The sequence below is a fragment of the Mesocricetus auratus genome, unplaced genomic scaffold, assembly GCF_017639785.1.
Source record: "Mesocricetus auratus isolate SY011 unplaced genomic scaffold, BCM_Maur_2.0 Super-Scaffold_100010, whole genome shotgun sequence".
Lineage (NCBI taxonomy): Eukaryota > Metazoa > Chordata > Mammalia > Rodentia > Cricetidae > Mesocricetus > Mesocricetus auratus.
Genome location: NW_024429194.1, coordinates 40,068,907 through 40,094,415, shown reverse-complemented (window position 1 = coordinate 40,094,415; position 25,509 = coordinate 40,068,907). Strand labels below are relative to the sequence as shown.

Here is a 25,509-nt window from a genome sequence, read left to right as displayed (position 1 = left end):
AAATACTTAGGTACCCAGATGCCACTGATTCAGGAAACTATTCTGTTATAGAAGTGGCCTGGCCCTTTTCTATGATAGATCGCAAATGCCACACCTTCCCTCTGTCTGGAAAGTTGATTTCTATCTCCTGCTTGTTTGACGAGGTGATCATTGAACACAGTCACTTCTGAATATTCAGCTTGTACCTTGTTTGGGTTTGTCACGCATGGGAGTCATGTAGCCTTCTTCGTCTAGTTCTCCTCGTGGGTTCCGTTCTGGGGCAAACACGGTGGGGTCAGCACTGTATCTCTGTGTGCTACTGTCCTCTTGGACATGGGGTGCCACTGGTTTGCGTAGGGTACCATTGCAGCAGGAGTCATCAAACATCTCAGCTGTTGCACCCTGAGTGACTGGAGCTTCTGGTATGGTGTTGGTTGTGGCTCTGTAGGGCATGGATATTCCTTGTTGTGTAGCAAAGCCCCCATCCTGGTACACAAACTGATTCTGTTAAAATAGCAGAAACACATTGGGAGAATCATTGGTTAGGAAGAATTGTAAAAGGATACTAAATGTCATTAGCCAAAAAGATGCCAAACACATTGTTTTTCAAGTTTAGTAGTTAATGATTTTTATTTTCCTAGGGGGCTAATGAATTTGAAGTAAATACTAGAAACATTTAAAATCCTATTTTACACACACACACACACACACACACACACACACACACACACACACACATTCATGTGCATGTATGTGTGAGTGTAGGTGTACATGCATGTGGAGGCCAGAGGTCAATTTTGGGTGTCTTCCTTTATATCCCTCTATCTTAATTCTTGAGAAGGAGTCTCTCACTTAATTTGGAACTTATCAATTTGCCTATACTGACTAGTTAGGAAGCCCTCAGGATTATTTTTCTGCCCCTTCCTAGTGCTGGAATTACACTGTACAGTTCTTCGCTATACTGGTGTGGCAAGCAATTTTCTGACTGAGCCATCTTCTCACCTCCTCCATCCTGAATTTTTCTTAATAGGTAAAAATCATGCAGAAATAATTTAAAATTTTAATTTTTAAAATTACTAAGTTAATAGAGTGTGATCTAATAAAAAGACGTTGTGTTCTTTCTATACAATTGCCAAATATTGTTATGAAACTCAAAGTAAATTTTCATGACAAATGGTCTTAAGTGCAGAAGTGCAGTGAAACATTGTGAATGGAAATGACTTTGAGTGTCCAGTACCTAACAAAAGGACAGGCACTGAGGCTCAGACTTTATAGCACATGACCTGCCATCATGAGACTGAAGATAAAATCTCCACCCAGAAGCATAATTCATGAACTGGGTAAGTCCGTCCAATAAACCCTGAAAGCCCCTGTTGATGTATGATGTCTCAGCTGCGGATTATCATCTGAGATACAGACATCTACACAGGTAGCTACAGAGTCTATAGCCAGTTCTTGATTCACTGTTGGCAAAGGCAAAAAAAAAATGAGGAAATTATAGGGAGACAGGAGAAAAAACATGGTTAAGAGGAGACCAAAAACCCTAAAAGATGAAGGCTGATCATGAAATACTTACTCCCGACATGGGGGTGTAGGCAGGAGGAGGGCTGTGTCCAATTTCACTCTAATAGGAAAGAAAAATGGAATGATGGATATAATAAGAAGCAACATGGATGAAAATTTAAAAAAAAAGAAAAGAGAAAGAAAAGATACGATATGCATGCGCCAAAGGGGAAAGCGCGCAACAGTGATATTTTTTTCCTAAGTAGTCAAATTGTGTTCATTGTCACTACAAGCAAGTAAATTTAAACACTAATTCTCCCCAGGCAAAAATTTTAATGATTTAAATATAATAATACTGATGTAGAATTGTTACTTTTCAGATTAACCATAAAAGATAGGGGAGGGGAGCCAGAAATAATGAAACTGTGTTTTAAAATAAAGGATAGTTTGTTTTTCACATATCAAAAGACCAAAGAGCTTCATGCTACTTAGTACCATTACAAGACACCAGTTTGTTCCCTTACAAGAAAAAAAGAGTGTTTATGAGGAGGTAGAAAGTAGATTTCAATTTGTTTGAAATATTTTTTCTTAAGCTACATTTATTTTCACCACTTCAGCAAAGGCCACTCAGTCTCTCCTTATAAAAAAGTCACATATTATTGCATCTTCCATCTTACTTCTTAGAAAAGGAAGAAGCAGAAGAAAACTTGAAAAATAAATTAATTCCTGGAAACATACTTTCTATTCCTTTTATGTAGTCAGACTCACAACAAGGTTTTGAATAAGAAACCAAAAAAGTCTATATTTTCATAGCTGAATAGTCTATCCTTTGGGCTACATGGAAGTGAAGATAAAATATGATAAACTGTTAAGGATACTGCTCCTTAGGTAGAGAAGGGGAGCTGTATGAACCCCAAGTCTGTTCCTTAATATAAAAATATATATTCATTCATCATTTTTAAACACACTGAGAATGGCTTTCTCTGTGAGAATTTCTCTCCTTTTTCTGGTATTGAGGATAATGAATAGAGCAGGCAAAAATAGCTGTGTTTATGGTGCAGCACTCTACAGCTGATCTCAAGCCAACAGGGATGACAAGAGATGCCTTCCAGCCACATATAACATTTATATGAAACACCTGTCATCTCACATCAGTGTTCCTACAACTCTGAGATTCACAAAGCAATCTCAAAAGATTGTTCTATGAATAACAACTATTTAATGTAAATCAATAGCAATTGAACATTGCAATTTCACTTAACAAATGCTTTTTGCCAGACTGATCAAAGAACAAGGCCTGTAATGAATTTATACTGTATTTCACCCTGCAGTTATGACAGCATGGAGAATAAAGACCATTTCCTTCTCTAATTACACATTGGGGTGAGGGAGGCCAGGAAGTATTTGTCAATCTCTGCCTGCCCATTTCACTTAGAATAGCATTTCTAGGTCCACCTGTGTCTTTTCAAATGATAAGTTCTCACCTGTTTTTATAGTCAAATAGTATTCATTGTGTATATGCTTCATATTTTCTTGCTCCATTCAGCCGCTTATGGGGATTATTTTTATAGATATATTTAAGATTCAATGCACAGGAGTTGTTATTATACTATGCACATACTATTTTGTTCTGTTAGAAATTTTAGGTTTCAGGACTAATCACACATGCTCAATTGTAAAATATGTCAGACCCGCAGTTTTATCCTTGATCTCTACTTTATTCTTTGGAATGACAAATTGTGCTCTGCTCCCTTATATAAATGTATACTATATATTATGTGAAAGTATATGTGTCAGTTAATCAGAGCTCTTAAGTCACACAGCCGTTTCAAAGATATCCATTAAGGATGCATTTTTAATGCCTGTCTGTTCTCTTAAGCATCATAAACATAGGCAGATTTTGCTGTCCTTTATAAGGACAGATAATCAATTCTATTTGTTCATAATATTTGAGAAAGTAATATTTTATACAGTTCAGTGATTTGTAAAATTGAGGGGTGGCACAGATAAAACATGAGAACTGCCTCAGTTTGTGTTATAACATTTCAAACCCCAGACTTATCATCAAGCCCTGATTAATCAGCAAGTTTAAACACATATTAATTAAATCTTAACAACAAAACCGCTGGTCACTGTTACAGATACTAGAAATATGATGGCATACTACAGGAGACATGAACACTGTCTGACCTTTGGTGATTTATACTGAGCTATCAGATATTGCCCGAGATTATGGAAGTAGCAATGAACAAAAACAAAAGAAAACCAAGGCTCAAAAGAATGATGTTGCTGGTGAAAGCACATTCCATGTCTGCAATTACATATCAGAAAGTAAAGTATTCCAAAACACTACTAATTACCTGTGTTCCTTTGATATCTTACTTGGCAAAAATGCCTGTACTCTATAATGCTCGATTTGAATCACAGCTACAGCTAGCGTTGATTGTGCATTTTGTACTTTTTTTTTTCCCTGAACTTGAAAGATGAATGATCAAAGTACTAACTCACAAGCCATTCTCAGTGAGGAAACAGTTCATTATCTATCTTCGTTATCTGGGATAGAATGCCTCCAGTTGTAAAGGTGGTGTGCCACGACTAACTGGACTTTGCAGTTAGCTTGTTCAGAGACAAGAAGCTCTGTCTGATAGAATGCATCCACTGTCCCTGCTTTGACAAGTCTCCCCATCAGCAACCTGCCAGCTCCCTCTCTGGACACTGCCAAACAGCAAACAACACCACAGTAATTCAGTGTCTTCATACTTTTTTTTTCTTCTTCTTCCCGTTTTCAGCATTAAAATGAAAAGAAATTCTACACAAAACCTGCCGCGTTCATTGTTTTTAGGGTTACTGTTGCTTTTTATGTTTCTGTTTCCATTTTTCTTTCAGTTTGCTTTTTTTTTTTAAAAATCTGGTTTCCATGATAAAAAAGCACATCATTCATTTCCCCCATGGAAGGGCAACACAGCTCCAAGGGAACATCTGCGAGGCCAATTAGCTGGGCTGGGAATGTGATATAATGGTTGTTTAAATATATTTAAATTACATGTTAATCACTATGTCATAATTTATGGGCTTTGAAAATAACTTTCTGTACTACAGAGCCAAGCCAGATTTGACTTGCTTTTTTCTGTTTTTGGTTTGGAACAAGTGCTGCGTTTCCCCTTCTTTCTTAATTCCTCACACTGGACTAGCTGAACTTTTAATACTGGAAAGAGTGACAGCTGCAAGTAGATCGGATGAGTGAAAATTAAGATCCTCGCCACACAGCCGGATTGAGCTGGAGTGACCTTATAGTCCTGAGCGGAACAAAGCTTTGCTCCCAGTTAAAAGGCTTTGTTTTCCCATTGCGCCACTGTCGGCTGTCCATCAAAGTCTGGCTTTGTGGATCCTTGGGAAGCAGCTCCAGGTGCACTCATTCAATTAGCTGGTGAGAGGATTTACTGCCAGCAGGACAGAGATAGAAAGAGGTGGGTTAGGAACCGTGAGGGATGAGGAGCCTGTTCGTGGTGGGGTGTTTGGTAAGGGTGATGGATAGAGGAAGTGTAATGTTGTGACCCTATCATTGGGACATTGGATGATTGACTGGAACCCAAATGTCATGGGTTATAGTGAAGGCGAGTCTTAGCAAACGTAAAAAATGTAGTGTTAAACACACTTTTGAAAGCCTTATAGTTAACCTTACAGTTGAACAACGCATATTTGAACTTTGTATGATTGCGTGCACAGCATTAATGTTTATATTATTTGATACTGATCCTGATAAAATTTAAATAACCAGTTAGACTATGATTTGTGCTTTAAAAATTATCATTGCAATGTATGTTCTTAGAAAACAAAAACAACACATGTTTAAATACTTAGAATATATCTAAATTATACACGTGCTTAATGGGATTTTATTTCTAAATAATTGCAGCTTTTGACAGCAGGTACAACAACCTGTAGCAGTTTCAAGTGCCAGGAGCGTAAACCCTGCCATAAGAGATAGAACGTGTCTGTAAGACATTGCTAACCCATCTTATCAACGAGACAACTCCACATAGTAACTCTAATGGAGTCTCAACCTTCTACCCTTCCAGGCCTGTACGCTTAACAGTCTGATGGGCATTTCCACTTGGTCTCAGGTCAGACATTAACTCAGAGAAAATGTTTTTCATGGTGTGCAGTTCGTGGTATGCAGCTGTAATGTTCCTTCTTCCCCACAAGTTCATGTACTGGTATCTTGAAAGTTTCCATATTTCAGAGGGTGAACAGAAGAAAACTGACAAAATGTGCCCATATGGGAAAGGCCTATTGGGATTTCAACTGCTGTCTATGATTATATATGTTTATAATCCGTATCAGCTATCTACATGTCTATTATTTATCATTTATTTATTACCTATATAGCAGCAGTATATCTATTATCTGTGATCTATAAATCATCTACCTACTATCTATCTGTTATCTATATATCACCTATTTAGCATCCATCTGTTATCTATGATATAAATATATGTTGTGTCTATGTCTCTTTATACCACATCTAATATCTTTCATCTATGTACATGTTTATTTACTCATGTACTCACTTGTCTGTCTCATTTGAGTTAGTAGGACTTTTGTTCCATTTACCACATACAAAGTTAGTAAGTATTCTGTGATCCGATTAAGGGACTATTTACTTATGCTCTTGTTCTTTATTAACTTTTTAGCAATCTTAGAACTTTTAGTCTTATCTATCTAATTGGTGAAAAGAATTTTAACAAAAGAGAACTGTGAATGATACCATTAAGTATGAGTGACATAAACACACAATGTAGATTATATGTATTTTTTATTCTTCACTCAAAAGTCCTTTCTTGATGTGAAATCATGTTGCATATACATGCATTTCCCTACCATTCCCAAAGTCAGCCTTGAAGCAAGAAAAAACACAGGGATCCCCATGCCAGCACTTCTGTACTAATTTCCTGTCCTTAGTGCAGGCCTTAGTAGGTTCCTCTTGCTGGCAGTCCCTGGGTAATAACTCATTGTATCCCACACAGCAATCACTACAGTCTCTCCATTTTCAGTGTGGTAAGTAATACAAGGTACTGGAGACTTTAAATGGTAGAGGTCTGTGGGAGTCCTTTGCTCTTCTGAGATCCGTAAATTAGTTCAGGCAAGAAGATAATTGTTAAAAGAGCAAGCTGGAATCTGCCCTTACTATTTTCTTCCAATCTGATCACATAATTTCTTCCTGCTGCACCCACTCCAACACTAGGATGGTATCTACCATGATGTGCTGTAGCAATTGGTGTTAAAACAGAGCTTGAGTCATAATTTTGGGATCTATCTTTTAAAATTGACAAATAATTAGCCTCATATAAGTAACCTAGCCTCAGATATTTTGCAATAGTAGTGAAAACCAATAAAAATGCTTCTAATAATCTTTTTCCTAGCTTCTTTCCCTTCCTTTGTCCTCCCTGGAAGGAAGGTGCCACTTTCCTCATTTTCTCACATGTGCTTTAGAATAGGTAATGGGATCAAAATATCTTTGTTTCTAAGCAGAAACAAACATCAGGTGTTGGACGTTAGAGCGGCAAGACTTGGTTTTTCCTTAGTTGGATTTTGGTTTTGTTTTGTTGCTATTGTTTTGTGCTCTTCCTCCCTTTTGGAACATATATGTTTATTCTGTGATTGTATACTGGAAGCATATAACTTGTTTTTTAACATAGGAGCTCACAGTTGACCGGCTTTGAAAGTATTGGATTTATTAAGGACTGGTTGGATTTTTAAATTCTGGATTGCATTCTATGTTACAAAATAAACATGAGACCTTGGGGACAAGTGGTAGACATCTGGTTATGTTTTTAAAGTGATAGTCTGTGTGTCAAGTTGACAAAGAAAGGAAACATGTTGCATAGCTTTGTCAGTAGCATGGAGGTATTTGATAAAAAATTCTTCACATATAGGCACTGCATTGGTCAACTTTCAAAGGCAACGGTTACATAGACCCAAAACACATGGTTGCATACCGTCCTTCTAGCTCTGTGATACCACTCTTGAAGGTTTTTCACTCTATCACATAGCATTTAACAAATTCTTTAGCCTCTTGGGTCCTCATTTTAATTGACTCTGAGAAGAGAGTAGGACTTTATGAAAAGTAATTGAAAACTCATTTTCAGCCTTCAAATTACTGGAATATAAAATGAATATTCTCTCTTAAACTGATAGGATCGATAGTTAAATATTACAAAGGTGATTAGCACAAAAGCAAAGTCTCTTGTAGTCTCTCATAAATATTTCCTAAGCATGTTTAGCATCTTTCTTTTTGTCTCAATAAAGTATCTACACATATCACTTGCCCGCTGGGCAGCACATGATGATAGGTTCTAGGGAATGAATGCTACATTTGGGTGGTGATTAATGAAGACGTAATTTTGAAAAAATATTACTTTAAATTTTTCATTTAATTAATGGAGACTTGATTTAAAATTTATCTTATTTACTTATTGTGACAGCAAAGGTGCACACAGGAAGGTTAGAGAACAACTTTCAAGTTGGAGAGATGGCTCAGTTGTTAAAGGCTAGGCTCACAACAAAAAATATAAGATAACAACTTGCAGGGAGTTTGTTCTCTAATTATACTTTGTGGGTGTCAGAGCTCGAACTCAGGTGAGGCTTGGCAGCAAGCTCTTGTACCTTCTGAGCCATCTCAATCACCTGAGACTTGGTGATGTTTTAAGATATTAATTTCCAAAGTCATACAACCAGGTATCGATAGTTCTGGAATTAACAGAATCTCATTTACTACTATGATTTCAAATGGATGTGTCATAAAAAAATTATGTATTTTTAAAAGGTTTCTGAAATGGAACCAAATTTCTTCCATTATATAAGTGAAAGTATTTGCCTTACTTGTACAAAATGTTGTTACATTTGTTCTAACCTGATACATGTTGGAATAGTTGATTATTTTAAAAGAACAAATTTTCAAATACATACCAAGCTTTTTTATATAATAGGCTATGGCTTTATATGACAATAGTAACAATATTGTAATAGCAAATACTATAGACCAAAGCTGTCTATAAATATGCCAATTAAAATTATTTATTAGAACTGGGCAGTGGTGGTTCATGCCTTTAATGCCAGTACTCCGGAGACAGAGGCAGGTGAATCTTTGAGTTCAAGACCAGCCAGGTGAGTTTCAGGATGGACAGGACTGTTACACAGAGAAGCCCTGTCTCAAACCCCCCCAAAATTATTTATTAATTTAATAATTATTCACAGAACAGTTTGCCTTCCACAAAGAGGGAGTATGCTATTTGAACATTCTAGTGATATATTTAGTTATTGATATCAGTACATATATACATACATACATGCATGCTTATGGTCAGCTCATTTTACCTCAATACTGTTTTAATTCATGTGATACACCTAAAAACACTATATAATTTCTACAATTATAAAAATAGTTTTAAAATAAAAAAATCTGTAGGACAACTGTGAACTAAGGATGAAAAAACTTTCCAAAAAACAATTGGAATTTGAATATCATTATTTTAAAACAGCATATCAAGACATGGGCTGGATATAATAATTGTGGGTTTTTTGTAGCGTTATTGGTAAAGGCTTATTTACAACAATTACTTTCAGTGTGTTGCTGCACATATGTTTATGTGGCAAGGTACACCAATAGTTTTGTCAGCTTACACACTAGCAGAGGTTTCCAGAACCGATTTATCCACATTTGCTCTCTCTTATATGCTGCTAGCTTAGTTCTATTGTTTTAATTTCACATGTATTTATCATTAAATCTTTTTCTTTAAACCACATGTGAGCTATTTATGTTTTTTAAAGTATCTCAATTTGCTTGTAAACAACAGGACTGTGAAATGTTCAGCCTTCTCTTGGGCTACAATTGAAACTCGGAAAGACACACACACACACACACACACACACACACACACTGATACACACACACACATATATATATATATATATATATATATATATATATGAATGTATAGTTGAAGCAACAATTGCAGTATTCGCAAACATATATGTTGAAGACTGAAAATACATGAAAGATATAAGTTGTCTAATGAACAGAATAGGGTAAGTAATATAGTTACTAGAACTGCACATTTTATAAAGATTATTTTTGCATGTAGATTTTATTCAGTGTTTTGAATGACAGGTGTTGGCAAAACACAAACTCTTTGTTTTCAAACATAAATTTATATAAGATAATTATTTTCTTCATGAGACGTAAAGGTAGATTTTTTCTTTTCCTTTTAAATTTATTCTTTCCTCACACATTACATTCCAGCAGCAGTTTCCCCTCCCTTCACTCCTCCCAGTCTCTCCACCACCTTCCTCTCCCCCAGATCCACTCCTCCTCCATTTCCCTTCAGAAAAGAGCAGGCCTAGGGTTTGTGCTTAGTCTCATTTGCAACTTGCTATGCTGCATTCAATTGATAGCCTTGGAAGGCATTTTCACTCAACCTAGACAATGTCTTTCTTTCTGTGTTCATATCATTTCAATGTGGACCAGATTGGAAATACCTTCAGTTATTCTGGCTTCTGCAAACTGTTTACCAGATACAAAGTGAATTTGTAACACTGGTTCATTCACACAACTACTGCTCTTTAAGCTACCAGGTGGCACAGCTGCTGATGTGAGGAAAATGGTTTCTCTCAGTCCACCTGGAATTAGGACAGCTGGTTCTGGAGAGCTGATCGGAATAATGTACAGCGGATTCTCCAGCAGAGCCCCTGATAGAGCAAACAGCACATGGCTGTCCCACCAGCCCAGAGCAAACACCACTTACATTTCACAGAAACAGGCTGGTATTTACAACTGATCTGAGCAAAATGAATATCAGATTGAAGGCAGCACCTCGAGAGAAAAATGCTCTCCCCAAGACCTACTTGTTCACTCAAGTCCAGACAGCTCTTACCTTTGCTGTTTTTTAAGTTTTAAAGTCTGACTGCTGCATATGAAGAGTGAGAGGGAAAGAATATTCAAAGCATTCCTGAATCTATTCATATAGAGCTCTGGAATTTCCTGGAATCCAGGAGTGGGGTGGGGGTAGACTGAGACTTCTTAGTTTCCTATTTATGCTACTTGCTGCCAGAGTCAACTACATTAGTCAGGATCGGGGCTAGAAGAATTTCCTTTCAGTTCTAAAACAGTTAACATTGTACTTCAAGATGAAAAAGAAATAAGTCCCAAATAAAATAAACCTAAAATATACTAGATGATATAATTTAAATTGGACTTGGATGCCAAGATGACCCACTCACAATATTTTCTGCCAGGGTCACAGAGATAGTAAATGATTTTCCTCAAGATCACATGGCTACTTATTAACAAGAAAATCTCAAAAAACCCCGTTTAGAAAAGCAACTTTTATGACTTAATTTTGGGTAACTGACAATATACTTGGGTTCCTTTGCTCAAGTCTAAGCCAGGAGTGGTCCATCTGGGACTCCACAAAGACAATGAAGTCCAGTATCTTTATGTTTACTCGCCAAGGCTGATTTCTCAATTCCAGGCTTGTGAAATCCTTATTATTATTATTCTCTAAAGACTCCTAAGCTCATTTGTCTCTGTTCTGCTTCTGTAGGAGATAGGGCTGTATTGTTCACCCACTCCAGGTACACCATTATGGGGCTCTCATAGTTGCAAAAATCTCCTTTGCATTGTCAAGTGACTTGGCTTCTATGTAATAAAGAATCTATTTTCTTTCTCAATAAATTCACAAGAGTTTCTCAAATTAGTGCTCATAGTTCATGGTGGATTCACTTTCAGGTAACACTGGAATATGGATTGCTAATTCCCACATTATTAACTGCTACTGACTAAATCTCCATTGAAATGTTCTCTGGCATTTCCAAAATTATAATTCCCAGCAGAAACAACCATACACTTTCCTCACAAATCAAGTCTAATTTGTCTCCTCATTTAGTGATTGACTAATCACTTATCCATGGACAAATCAAATATCTCAATGTTTTCTTAGATTTCTTCTCTATTTTACTTCTTAGATTTGGGCACCTAATATCTACTCTTTAAAATGTCTTCTATTCACTAAATCCAAACACTTTTTTCATCCTATTTGTGGTTAAGAATCATATAATCTATCATCTTAATCATTACTTTTGGGGTAAAGGAAATGCATTATTATTCATGGCAGAAGAAATGTGTAAGCCAGAATTCACTAGAGATGCCAGGCATTTATGATCATGTTAATTATGATACCTTTTGTTGACTAGAGTGCTGTACATTCTTACCGATCTCCTTGATTTTAAGCAATCCTTTCACACAACTTATTTCCTCTGTTTGCAAAACTACAACTACTCCTTTTGCCTTCAGGAGAAATGAGCTTCCATTGCTTTGACATTGAAAACTATTGGTAATTACCATCCTTGCCAATTTCTCCAGCCTGACCTCTCTAACACTCCTCATACAAGCTTCCATCTAAATAAATTAGCTGATCAGCAGGTCACTATAGATCATTTCTTCTCTTACCCTCAGCTATCAGTCCATGTTCTTTTCCCTTTCTACCTCTTGCTGCCTTTTTTGCCTAGGTATCATATTGAACATGTGGAAAACAACCTTAATCCTTATTACATTAATTTTTTTATTCATAAGATATTCTTTGTCTCCAATGAATAATTTATCAACTGTGTCCCAGTTTTTCATTAGTATGTCTTCTTCAAGTAAATGCAATGGTCGGCTATAATTGCTGACGCAAAAGAAAAATGTAAAAGCACCCAGAACATAAATCTCACTAGTGACTGTCTAGATTAGTTTGTCCTATGGAAATGCCTTGAAACTTAGAGAGCAGTTCCTTGAGGGTAGTACCATTTCCTGTGCTGAGGATTCTAGATTGTACAAAAGCAAAATGAACAAAAAAAAAACCAAGTAAGTACTAGCATACATATATTAACTCATCACCCTGTGCTCTTGACTGGAGATAATGATATGACCAGTAGTTCCTGTTACCTTGATTTCCTCACAGGAAACTCTGTTTATAAGGTCAAACAGTTTATAATTAAGAAAAGAAAACAAAAACAAAAACCTCTAAATGGTTCAGTTTGTGTTTAAAAATATACGTAGGCTTAGAAGAAAAAAAAAAGTCCTTAAGAAAGAAATAGAGTAGCTGGGTGCGGTAGCACACACCTTTAATTGGGAGGTAGAGGTAAGGAGATATCTGCGATTTAAGGCCAGCCAAATGTTAATGGACTAAATATTAGTAACTGTAGTTTTTGTTTGATAACTGTTTTGTTACACATAATTTTACTGCTAAAGTTAAAACCTTCCTTTTTATGTAGACAGGAAAGAGAAGATGATAGGGGATATCCTTCTGTATATATGTTTCTCTTATTGGTTGATGAATAAAACAGTGATTGGCCAGTAGCCAGGCAGGAAGTATAGACAGGACTACCAGACCAGGAGAATTCTTGGGAGAGGACACAGAGAGGAGCTTCCAGGGAGACAACATGTAGCCACTGAAGGAGTAACAGGTCTGGACATTCTCCAGTAAGCTAAGACTACATGAAGATACATAGTTTAATAGAAATAGGTTAATAATTAAGAGAGAGCTATCCAGTAAGAAGACTGTCATTGACTAAACAGTTTATAATTAATATAAGCCTCTGTGTGTTTATTTGGGATTGAAGGGCGGTGGAATGAGGCAGGACAAGAAATTCCATCTACAGGTATTCAGCACAGAGCCAGGTCAGGAACAGGGACAGATAAAGATATACTAGACATTAATTAACAGTATTGTAACAGGGGGATAGAAAGGAAGATACTTAAACTCAAAATGCATCCATGGCTCTGGTGCATCAGAATCTCAAGGACACTGTTGTAAATGAGAACGGACCCTAGGCTCATATGTGTGAATGCCTGATCCCCCAGTGGGTACAAGTGCTTGGGAGGGATTAAAAGTTGTAGCCTTGTTGCTAGAGCAGGTGTGTCCTTAGGCCAGGCTTTGAGGTTTCTAAAGTCCACACCATTCCCATTAGCATTTTTGCCTTTCTTTATGTTTAAAATGAAAGCTCTCAGCTACTGTTCCATCACCATAGCTTCCTGCTATTGCCATGTTCACCACTATGATGATCATGGACTCTAACTATCTGGAACCACTGGGCCCAAAGTTAAATGTTGTTGTTTATAAATTGCCTTAGTTATCATGTTTTGCCACAACAATAAAAAAGGATAACTAACATAGATACCATTTATTAAATCATGTGTGACTTAAAATATTTTTGAAATTAGATGTTGTACATATTCTATTGTTAGTTTTAAATAGCAAATTGAACACAATGACAAATCATGATCATGTGTCAATCAGTGCATTTATTGTTTCTAAGATAGTTTTTTAATATCATTTTTTGTTTTAATTTTAAATAGCTTGTTTTACATGTCAATCCCAGTTCCCTCTCCCTCCCCTCCTCCCGCACTCCCCTTCCCCCCCAGCCTCCCACTCTATTGCCAATTCCTTCCACATAGGGGATATCTAGAGTCTGTCATTTCACTCCGGGTAGGGTCCAGGCATTCCCCTAAGAGTCCAGGCTGAGAGAGCATCCCTCTTTGTGCAATGGGCACACAATGACTGTTTGTATTCCAGGGATAGACACTGATCTACTGCTCAAGCTAAGATAGTTTTTTAAAGTGTTCACCTAATGACAGAAAGCAAAGTATTCTTGCCATGTGAAAAGTGATTTCAATGCAATGACATTTCACATCTAATAATAAAACCCAGAATTCTATCACTAGGATAACAGTATTTCCTGAGGCATCAGAATGGGCTGGAGGCATAGAAAACTCTAGTTTTATTGCTGATGAATATAAATTGTTAACTAATAATAACAGGAAAACATGACCATCTCATTAGATGCTGAAAAAGCCTTTGACAACATCCAACACCTTTTCATGATGATAAAAGTCTTTGAGAGATCATGGATACAAGGAACATATCTAAACATAATAAAGGCAATATATGGAAGGATCAAATTAAATGGACAGAAACTCAAAGCAATGCCACTAAAATCAGGGAGAAGACAAGGCTGTTGACTCTTTCCATATCTATTTAATATAGTACTTGAAGTTTAGCTAGAGCAATAAGAGAACTAAAGGGGACCAAGGAGATACAAATTGGAAAGGAAGAAATCAAAGTATTGCTACTTGCAGATATATGATAGTATACATAAGTCGGCGAAAAATTCTATCAGGGAACTCCAATAGCTGATAAATGCCCTCAGAAAATTAGCTTTATACAACATAAACAAAAAAAAGAGTAGCCTTCCTATATATGAATGATAAATGGACTGAGAAAGAAATGAGGGAATCAATTCCCTTCACAATAGCCACAAATCATATAAAATATTGTTGTAACTCTAACCAGGCAAGTGAAAGCCCTATATGTCAAGAACTTCAAGTTTTTGAAGAAAGAAATTGGGAAGGATATCATAAGATTGAAAGATCTCCCAGGCTCGTGGATTGGTAGGATTAACATAGTAAAATAGCCATCATACCAAAAGCTATCTATAGGTTAAATGCAATCCCCACTAAAATTCCAAGACAATTCTTAGCAGATATTGAAAGAACAACACTGAATTTCATATGGTAAAACAGAAAATCCCAGGGTAGCTAAAAATGCTCTATAATAAAGGAATTTCTGGAGGTGTCATAATCCCTGATTTCAAGGTCTACTACAGAGCTATAGTAATAAAAACTGTATGGTATTGGCATAAAACAGGTAAAATAATGGAATCTAATTGAAGACCCACACGTAAATCACCACACCTATAGACACCTGATTTTTTACAAAGATCCCAAATTATACATGGAAAAAATAAAGCATCTTCAACAAATGGTTCTGGCAAACCCCAGTATTAACATATAGAAGAATGAAAACAGATACATATGTATTACCTTGCACAAAACTCAAGTCCAAGTGGATAAATGACCTCAACATAAATTCAGTCACACTGAACCTCATAGGAGAGAAAGTAAGGAGTAGCATTGAATACATTGGCACAGGAGACTACTTCTGAATAGAACAGTACTAAGATGGACAATTAATGACTGAGATTTCATGAAACTGGAAATTCTGTAAATCAAAAGACACTATCATAATCCAAAATGACAACCTACAGAATGGGAGAAGATCTTCACTAACCATACATCCAATAGAGGGCTCATTTCCAAAACATATAAATAACTCAAGAAACTAGACATCAAAAAACAAATAATCCAATTAAAAATGGGGTACAGATCTAGACAGAATTCTCAACAGAAGAATCACAAATGGCCAAGAAACACTTAAAGATTGTTCAATATCTTCAGCCATCAGGGGAATACAAATCAAAACAACTCAGATTCCATATTATACCTGTGAGAATGGTGAGGATCAAAAATACAAATGACAGCTCAAGTTGGAGAGGATATGGAGTAAGGGGAACACTCCTCTACTGCTAATGGGAGTGCAAACTTGTACAGCTACTTTGCAAATCAATATGGTGGTTTCTCAGAAAATTGGGAACTAATCTACCTCAAGATCCAGCTATAGCACTACTGCACATATATCCAAAGGACACTCTGTCATACCACAAGGACACTTGCTCCACTATGTTCATAGCAGCTTTATTCATAATAGACAGAAACTGGAAACAACCTAGATGTTCCATCAATTGAAGAATGGGTAAAGATAATGTGGTACTTTACACAATGTAGTTATTACAAACAATGACATTATGAAATTCACCTGCAAATGGATAGTACTAGAAAAGATCATCCTGAGTGAGTTAACCCAGACCCAGAAAGACAAACATGGCATGCACTCACTTATAAATGCATATTAGCCATGAAGGATAATTCTACAAGCTACAGACTTAAAGAAGTTACTTAACAATGAGAGTTCAAGGAGGAGAACACGAATCTCACTGTGAAGGGGAAACAGAATAGACATCACAGGTGGATGGGGAAAGAATCTGGATGAGGGTTGGTATGGGAACAGGGAAAATCAGGTGGAGGAGTTTGGAGGGTGAGAGTACTGTGAGAAAGAACAGGAATTAGAAGAATATCTCTAGGATGATCTAGGAACTTGGTGAAATGGAAACTCCCAGAAACCTATGAGGGTGACCCTAACTAAAACTTCTAGTAATGGAACCTGAACTGGCCATATCCTGTAACCAGGGAAGACTTCCAGCAGAGGAATTAGGACCCCAACTCAGCCTCATAACCTTTGATCTACAATTTGCCCTGCCTATAAGTTGTGCTGGGGTAAAGGTGGAACAGAAATTATGGGAGTGGCTATCAATTACTGGTTCATCTTGAGACCCATAACGTCAAGAAGGAGTCAATCCCTGATACTGCCTGAAGGACCAGGACTCAGAAGCTGAGCATACTTAGAGACCTAGAATAGAACCAAATATGTCTGGCAATAAAAAGAAAAGTCAACAAAATGATTTCCAATGATATTCTGCTATACTCACTTATTGTTGTCTAGCATAGTTGTCATCAGAGAGGCTTCCCCCAGAAACTGATGGAAAGATGCAGAGACCCTTAATCAAAATTAGGTTGAACACAGAGAATCCAATGGAAGAGAAGAAGGAAGGTTTGTAGGAACCAGAGCGGTCAGGAAAACCACAAGAAAACTCAAAGAATCAACTAACTTGGGCTGAAAGAGACTCACTGAGACTGTACCAGACAGCTTGCATGGGACTGATCTAGGCCTTTTGAATATATGTTACAGTTGTGTAACTTGGTCTTTTTTGTAGAACTCCTACCAGTGGGAACAGGGCTGTCTCTGACTGTTACCTATTTCTGGAACCCTTCCTTCCTACTAGGTTGCCTAATTCAAACTTAATAGCAGAGTATATACCTAGTCTTACTACAACTTGATATGCCATGGTTGGCTGATACCCATGGGTATCAATTTTCTGAAGAGAAAAGAGGAGGAATGGATAGGGGAGAGGTTGGGGGTAGGGACTGGGAGAGAGGATGGAAGGAAGAGAAACAGAGAAACTGTGATTGGGCTGGAAATTTTAATTAATAAAGAAAGAATAACAGGAAAGACAGATCTTGAGGTTAAAGAGGTTTACCATAGATATAAAATGAATCCTTTCTCTGTTAGTTCACATACCATTTATCTTAGATTTCCACACTATGGTTCATATTTTACATTTTAAATCACACACGCACACACACACACACACACACACACACAGAAAGAGAGAGAGAGAGAAAAAGAGAGAGAGAATATCATGGTTGAGTAGTATATAGAATAATAGTTGTAAGACAATGACATTCTAAAGAGTATAGTGTGTATGTCAAGTAAGGAGCATAGGTAACTGCAGAAGAAGAGTGCGTAGTTTTGGAAGACATTGCTGCTGAACAACCCCACACCCACCAAGAGCCTTACATAAAACTTGGTGTGTTTATCTGTACAATGGATTAATAATGCATTTCCTATTTGGTTGGTTTTCTGTATTCATGTGTATCTCAGATACCAAGTTACAGAAGAGCATTATAAGGGTGAACCAAGGGTGCTTTTTTTTCTTAAGTAAAAGAAAATAGGACTGAATGCTGGATGTTCTACATGTCACTCATACAAAGGCCTAATAAGTGCTACAGACCAGATGAATATACATTTCTCTAGATGAGAATGAAAGTATTTATACCGCTACAAGGATACAGGATAGTGACAGCCATTATTATTATCATCACAGTTGTTATTAGGTGATTCTTTTGGGTGGGAGAAACTTTTATTGTTTCTCTTGATTCTATTTCTCATTTTTATGTTTTTGATAGTTGTTTCATATATTTGTAACAAATTTTTGGTAATGTCTATAAAATAAATTTTTGTAATATTCACTCCTTCATTCTCTTCTTTAATCCTTTTCCCTTTCTCAATGGAACTCTATTGTCCATAAGACCCCCATTTATTTTCATGCCTTCTTTTTGTTTGTGGCCTGTTGAATTTAAAGTTTGTTACATAAACATTCATGAGAGGTGATTTGCTGGTGCAAAGGTGACTATCAGTGTCTATATCATTGAAGAAAATGACACCCTCTTTCTCCAATAGCTGTTAATTTCCAATAGTCTCTCAGATAGAAGTGGGACCTTATTGTTCCCTCTCTCAACTAAGATGAAACATGAATGGGCCCAATCTTTTGCAAGTTATGCAGATGACTCCAGTTGTCATGAGTTTAAGAGTAGTAGGGATTATTTTCCAAAAAATATCAATCACAAATATCACATGAAACAACTTTCAAAATGATTGAAATCATTGATGTAAATAAAGCAATTATGTCACTGAAGTTGTTTGCATATTGAGTAATTCATCATTTAAAATTGTTTTAAAATGTTTACTTAAAGACTAATAATGCAATGCTTCTTATAATCCAACAGTAGATCTGGGTAGGGCCACTTAAATATCCTGGCCTTTGGGCTGCAGAGAAGGCTCGGCTGTTAATGGCTAGGCTCATCAACAAAATTTTCCTGGCCATTTGATCACAGAAATGTATCTGACTTATTCAATGCCTAAAATCAACATGCTTAACCAACTAAAATAATTTGATGGAAAGACCTAATAGTTGAGATGGTAACAAGCAGAAACAAAATCTATATTTTTGTTTTTCCATTTGGATGATAAAAATCAGAATCAGTAGAACTCAGACATTAGAAATTCCCACTTCTGTGGAGAGCATTGTGGCTTTGATCTTCTTGAATCACTTCTACTGAATGGCTGAAAGCATAAGGACAGATTTCTAATGATATATGTCTCAGAATTCATAGTGAAGTATTGTCAACAAGCCAAGGAGAACTCCACAGCACTGTCCAGGTATTTAGAACAATTGTTTTCCATGTGAGCACAGATTTTTTTCATAGAAGTGACACTGAGAGGGGTGGGTTAAATAGGTGACAGATACATAGACAGATGATAGACAGATAGATGATAGGTATGTAGATAGATAGATAGATGATACATAGTAGATAGACCATGCTTGAAGATATATAGTCTGTTTCACGCACACAGAGAAACAGAGACAGATAGATGATAGACACGCACACACAGAGAGAGACAGAGAGAGAGAGAGAGAGAAAGAGAGAGGGCTAACTATGTGTGGAAAGGATGCATTGTCATACAGAGTCTAGAAGAGAATACCTGTGGGCTACCTTTGCAATAAAATTATGATCTGAAACATTTAAAATACAATTAAGTTTTTTTTTTGGTTTTTACAAGACAGGGTTTCTCTGTATTGTTTTTGAGGCTGTCGGTCCATCCCGGCCTCGAACTCACAGAGATCTACCTGCCTCTGCCTCCCGAGTGCTGGGATTAAAGGCGTGTGCCACCACCGCCCGGCACAATTAAGTTTTTAAGATAGTTAATTCTTACAAACAAAGTAGCCAATTTATAGAAAAACACATATTTGTGACAGAAATCAGATAAAAATTGGAGTTGAAAAAAATAGAAAAGCGATAAGGAATTTTCATAACGGGTACATCTGTACCCTTTCCTTTCTAGCAATGACTGGAAAAGAACTATCAAAAAATACCTTTCAGATATGGTAAGCTTCTGGAATACTTGCCAAGCCACTTCTTTCTTTAGCATATAGTCAGCACAAATACAATTTATAATTTCTGCTTTGCTACTACTGTTGTTTTTCAGATGGGGTGTCTCTGTAACCCAGACTATTCTATAACTTGTGTATAGCCCAGAATAACCTCGAACTTGTGATTCCCTTGTCTCAGTATTCCAACTTCTGGGATTATAGTCATATGGCACCATATTTGGTTTTATTTATCATTTTAAGGGAAGATTTAAAGCAAGGTATAGATATTTCTGAAAAAAGGAAATATTAATACTTAGGCATATGAATAAAATTACAAAACAGAGTATCACTGCCTTTCTTGCCAAGATATTTAAGACATTTAAATAACACATCTACCTCATCAGCAATAGATTTGTGAGAACAATTCTTTAAATAGGTTAACTAACCAGTTTTACCCAATCTCTTCAAAAGTTACTTATCTAAACATTAATGATAACTAAATATACATAGTTGCTCAGAGTGGGGTGGATAAACTTAGATGTCCTTAACCAAAGTAACAAATACAAAGAGATTTTGATCATTTCTGTGATTTACCTATGAAATGCCTATTAAATGTTGACCTAAGTTCAGATGAAAGCAATTAGAAGTAATCTTAGGAACTGGCCACAGTTCTGGAGTCCGACTCTCTGTGGTCCTCCAGAAACGTACTGGATGCCAATTGTGTAGGAGGAGAAGATCTCTCTGAGAACGCACAACAGAAACCTAGGCTGTAAATTATTTGCTTTGAAACACCTTCATACACTCCTGCCGGGAAATTCGGATCACAGGAAGAGCAAAAGCAAGCAGCAAGCTCATTCCAAACATAGAGTCAGGTGAGCGCTCATAAAATGTTTATCGGCCCACATATAAAATTTTAAAATGTGCAGGACCATTGTGTCTCCAGAAGGAAATGTTATAAATAATGGGTGCTTTGTTATTAAACTTCCAGGGCTGACGCCGTTCATCTTGAGCTTCTAAATATCAGAAGTCCCAAAGGGAACTCTCACTAACATGTGATTTGAAAACCGATGCACATTAATTCTCTTGGATTTTTCTGTTGTATATTTTCACAGCCTTTTGACCCAAGGTGGTTTACCCCAAAGCAGTGGAGCTGGGCTTTCAGTTCTTCAATGACAGTATCTATCCAGGACTCTGTATAACCATGTCACCGGTTCACATAGCTTTATGATTTCATGCAGTTTAGAACAGAAAAAAGTTCATTTTTTATTCTTTTGCTTTTTAAAAACATTTGTTTTAGCATGTGTGTATGTGTGCATATGTCCTGTGTTCACATGCCACATGTGTATGGTAGCTTGTAGAAGCCAGAAGAGGATGTCAGATCCCTGAAGGCAGAATTACTGACTGTTGTTGACCTACTCCATATGGATGCTGGGAACTAAACTCATGTCCTCTGAAAGACTAGCAAGTGTTCTTAACCACTGAGCTATCCCTCCAGTCTCATCTCCTTTTCTTTAGCCTCTACTCAAACACGCAAGAGTATCCATCTTCAGAGAACCTAGCTTTGTGTCTTCCCTGTTTATGAAAATGTTTCCTGCATTGATGCCTTAGCGGCCACACACATCTTTCAGCAGCCACCTTGCACATCCAGGGTCTTCCTTGACAGTTGTCTCTAGTGGAGAACGTTCATTCTACAACTTGTCTGAGCCAGAATCAATAGTCTGCAAGAGTCCTGATCAAAGCTTTCAAATCAGTCTATCTCCATCCCCATTTGAGGTACATGTTAACTGATTCTATGGTAGGCCCTTACCCACCTGAGTACTCTCTACAGTCGCTGGAAGCACTGTCTGATACTCAAATTGCTCATGTCTATTCATCTCACTTGGTTTGCACATTCTTTTCTGGGTAAGTGCCAGTTCAGAGTGTTCTTCTTGGCTGTGATATTATCTCACTTGCCCTTTGAGTATCACATGGTTATACCTGAACACCATAAAACTCCCATTATGAACTCTAGAAAAGGAATTCCTCTCCTTGACTACAGCTTTTTGTTTCTTTGTGATTCCTTTTTCTAAGTCAATCATTTCTTTTGCCTCCTTTTCCATACATCTAGATACTTTATATTTTTCTAGTGTATTCCTTGAAGCAAGCTAAATCTGGATTTCCAGCTTGAGTTACTTACCAGATATTACTAGATATGTCACAAGCTATTCAAAATCTGAAATTCTTTAGCCTAAAATGGGATAAAGATACCTATTCTCTGTGTTAGCTATATAGGTTATAAGAATGTGTGTGTATATATATATCCATACAATACATACATCCATATACATATATGTACATATATATATATATATATATCCTAGCATAATATTCTGCCCCTAAGAGGAACACAGTGCTCATACTTATGTAATTACATATGAGTAGGTAGGTAGATCAAAGGAAAGAACTTAGCTATAAGTCCTAATTAATTAGTGTAATTCTCCAGGTAGCCCCTACATCCTATTACTTCTGTACTTGCTGTAAATTCTCACCTCTTCCTATATCTTGTCTCTTCTCCATAGTTAGCAGTTCCTTTGGTGGGGCAGAAGCATCATACATCCAAGTGGCTAATTCGAGAAAGCTGTATCTTTCATTTTGTCCTTAAACTTACTGGATCTTCATGAGCCTTTGGTTGTCTCAAAAAAGCACCCACTGAAGCCTTAGTCAGCCCTTCTCCTAGTAGCATGCTTGTGCCCTTTGTTCCTTACATAGCCTTGCTCTGTATGCTAAGTGTCTATAGGCTGGTAGTCTCTCAATTTAATCTGAAAATTATAATAAAACAGAAAACTTGTTATTATCAGTAGACTAAAATCATTCATGAGAGACAATTAAATTCTTTGTTAAAATATTTTAAATCCTATGTGTTTGAGTAGTTAGTGAATAATTTAACATATGGGTGCAAGCCCTCAGATGAGAAGGAAAGTTCTAATATAGGAGACAAAGGGAAATTTGAATCTGTAAGGAAATGGAGTTGGCACAGGCAGACAATGATGAAAAAGAGTTGAATAGAAGGAGCATGTACTCTTCTATAATGTGATCCTCCAACCAAGTCCATCCTTTCTTTTTCCAGTCATATCTATCAATTCACAAATTCTTAGTGTGAATTACTTTTGCTACTGGATAGATGAAAGAGGAATTGAGAGGTAAGTGGAAGAAGAGGTGACAAAAACAGTGTGGAGGAGTATCACATGAGGGAATTGGAGTGCAGGAAGAGAAAGAGCAAACAGCTGCTAAGTCGTTAGTCCTAAGTCTTCTATATATATAATTGCTCCACGTTATGCTGAAACTACTAAAAATGGGGAGCAATGTAAAAGCCATAAAACAATGTAGAAATGACTTCCCAATCATGACAACTTCATAGCCCTCTAGGCGTACATTCTGAAAGTCTAGTGCTGACATCTACTCAAATTCCAAAACATCAATTAATTTTTCTTAATCCACTCTTCTTATTTTACATGCTAATGCTGCATAATGATAACACCTGCCCTCTTGCAGAGTTAAAAAACTTGGCATCCCTCTCTTACTCTGTATTATTCAATGAATATCCAGATCCCATTGATCTATTTCGAAACCACTACTCTTATCACCTCATAGGATTCATTGCACCTCCACTTTAGTTAACATATCAAAATGCTGTCAGAATTTTCTTACCAGAAGTCAAAATGACCCTGTTGTGCCCCTTATAATAAAGCTGACCTCATTCAATAGTCCCTTAGGCACTTGCTTATTGCAAGTGCTACTTTCTTATATGCCAATTTGTTTGAGAGCAAGGTTAGATGCATTTTTTAGAAGAACTAGATATGCAGTAGATTCCTTAATGACTATATAATGAATATATTACCCAAAAAAGATGATTTTGTTGTTGTTCTTGTTTGCCAGAAATTGTCATAATTTAAGACAGGTTATGGGCTATATCTTTCTGTATTGATAAACAACTCTTACTAAAACAGTCCCTTGAAGACAACAACCAACATGAAGACCTGATGATTCAAAGGCTCAAGAAGTCAAAATTCTTTACTGAGGAGTTGAAGAGATGGCTCAGTGCTTAAGAATTTGGTTTCTCTTCCAGTTACCCAGTTATGATTCCCAGCACGCACACGACAGCTCACAAACATCTGTAACTCTAGACCCAGGGTATATAATGCCCCTCTGTCCTCCATGGGCCTGCACACATGTGATGGAAAGGCATGCATGTAGTCAAAGTGCCCAAGCACATAAAAATAAATAAATAGTAAAACTCTTATTTATATGCTCAGCTTTAACACACCGAATCCTGGTTGTGGAGGTGACTCAGCAGTAGATGACTATTTTAGCATGTTCAAGGGCCTGGGATTGATCTCTGACACTGAAATAAAGGAGTAAGAATTTACTTTGTGGGAATGATAAAATAACAAAGGAATCTCAGAGGCAATGTACCACTGTGCTGAGTCACAGCCCCTGGAAGCCTTTGAGGCAGCTGCTGGGTCCTATTTTCTAATAGCTACCCCTAAGTTTGCACATATACAAAATAGATGAGAAAATACAGAGCAGTAGATAGCTAAGAATAGTAAAAATTAGGACAATAGGAGTGAACGAAGTAGAAGGATAAAAACTAAAGCAAAGTTTTCAGATTACATATAATAACAAGTGCAAAGCACTTATATAGTGCTCAAGACAAGTGAATGATAATCAGTCTATATCATGCATTATTATTCACTCTTTGAATAATTTCCCACCCTTATAAATATATGCAATCATTAAGAGTAAAAGAATGACTTAGTCATTTCACCTGGGGAATATCCAATACCTAGCTTTCTACACAGAGCCTCAGCTCCTGGCTCCATCTGAAAATAGGCTACAGCAGGCACCCAGTGAATATGAATTATGGACATCTTAATAGTTCAGTATGTTGAGAATGCTAATCATTTTTTCTTCTAGAGAGAGAGAAACAATTAAGTGTGTTATTAAACAATGGCTATGATTAATTTTGGAAAAAGCAAAACAAATTGGTTGTGGGTTGAACTTCCAATGTCTTTTCCCTGTGTGATTTGCTGTACTTATTTCACACAATCTGGAATATTTTGAAACAAGAACTATGGTCTTTGTGTTTGGAAAATTTCCCACAGTGGTGTAGCGGTCTCTCAATTCAGCTTTTGCCTGAGTATAATGAAAGGCTGGTCCACAGCCATTCATTTACAGTGAAAGCTACAGGATAAGATTAGTCTCTCTTTCCAACATTCTAGTATGTCAGGATTCTAAACTGGGAAGGGAGCTTTTCATTTACACAGGTGAATAAGGGAAGGGATGCCTGTGATGAGGATGTGGTCAAGTGCAGAAGGCTCACAAAGGGAAGCTGATGAGCAAGCCCATCTCCCACAACCCACAGCCATCTTCTCTCTTCCATTTCATGGAGTAATCAAAGGATACTTTGAACCTCTCAAAATGCCATGGATACTTAATGAGAAT

At 36.8% G+C, this 25,509-nt stretch overlaps 1 protein-coding gene across 4 annotated transcripts in view; it reads right to left on the bottom strand.

Moving 5' to 3' along the window:
• Window positions 1-25,509, bottom strand: part of Erbb4 (erb-b2 receptor tyrosine kinase 4) — a 1,016,453-nt gene that overhangs the window by 9,857 nt on the left and 981,087 nt on the right. For 2 of the 4 annotated variants that reach the window (XM_005070538.4, XM_005070537.4), the window contains exons 26-27: window positions 1,556-1,603; window positions 186-483 (exon numbers count right to left, since the gene is read on the bottom strand). In XM_005070538.4, the coding sequence (XP_005070595.1) occupies window positions 186-483; window positions 1,556-1,603 (346 nt within the window). The remainder of the gene's footprint in view (window positions 1-185; window positions 484-1,555; window positions 1,604-25,509) is intronic. The other 2 variants (XM_005070539.4, XM_005070540.4) reach the window with 1 other exon arrangement.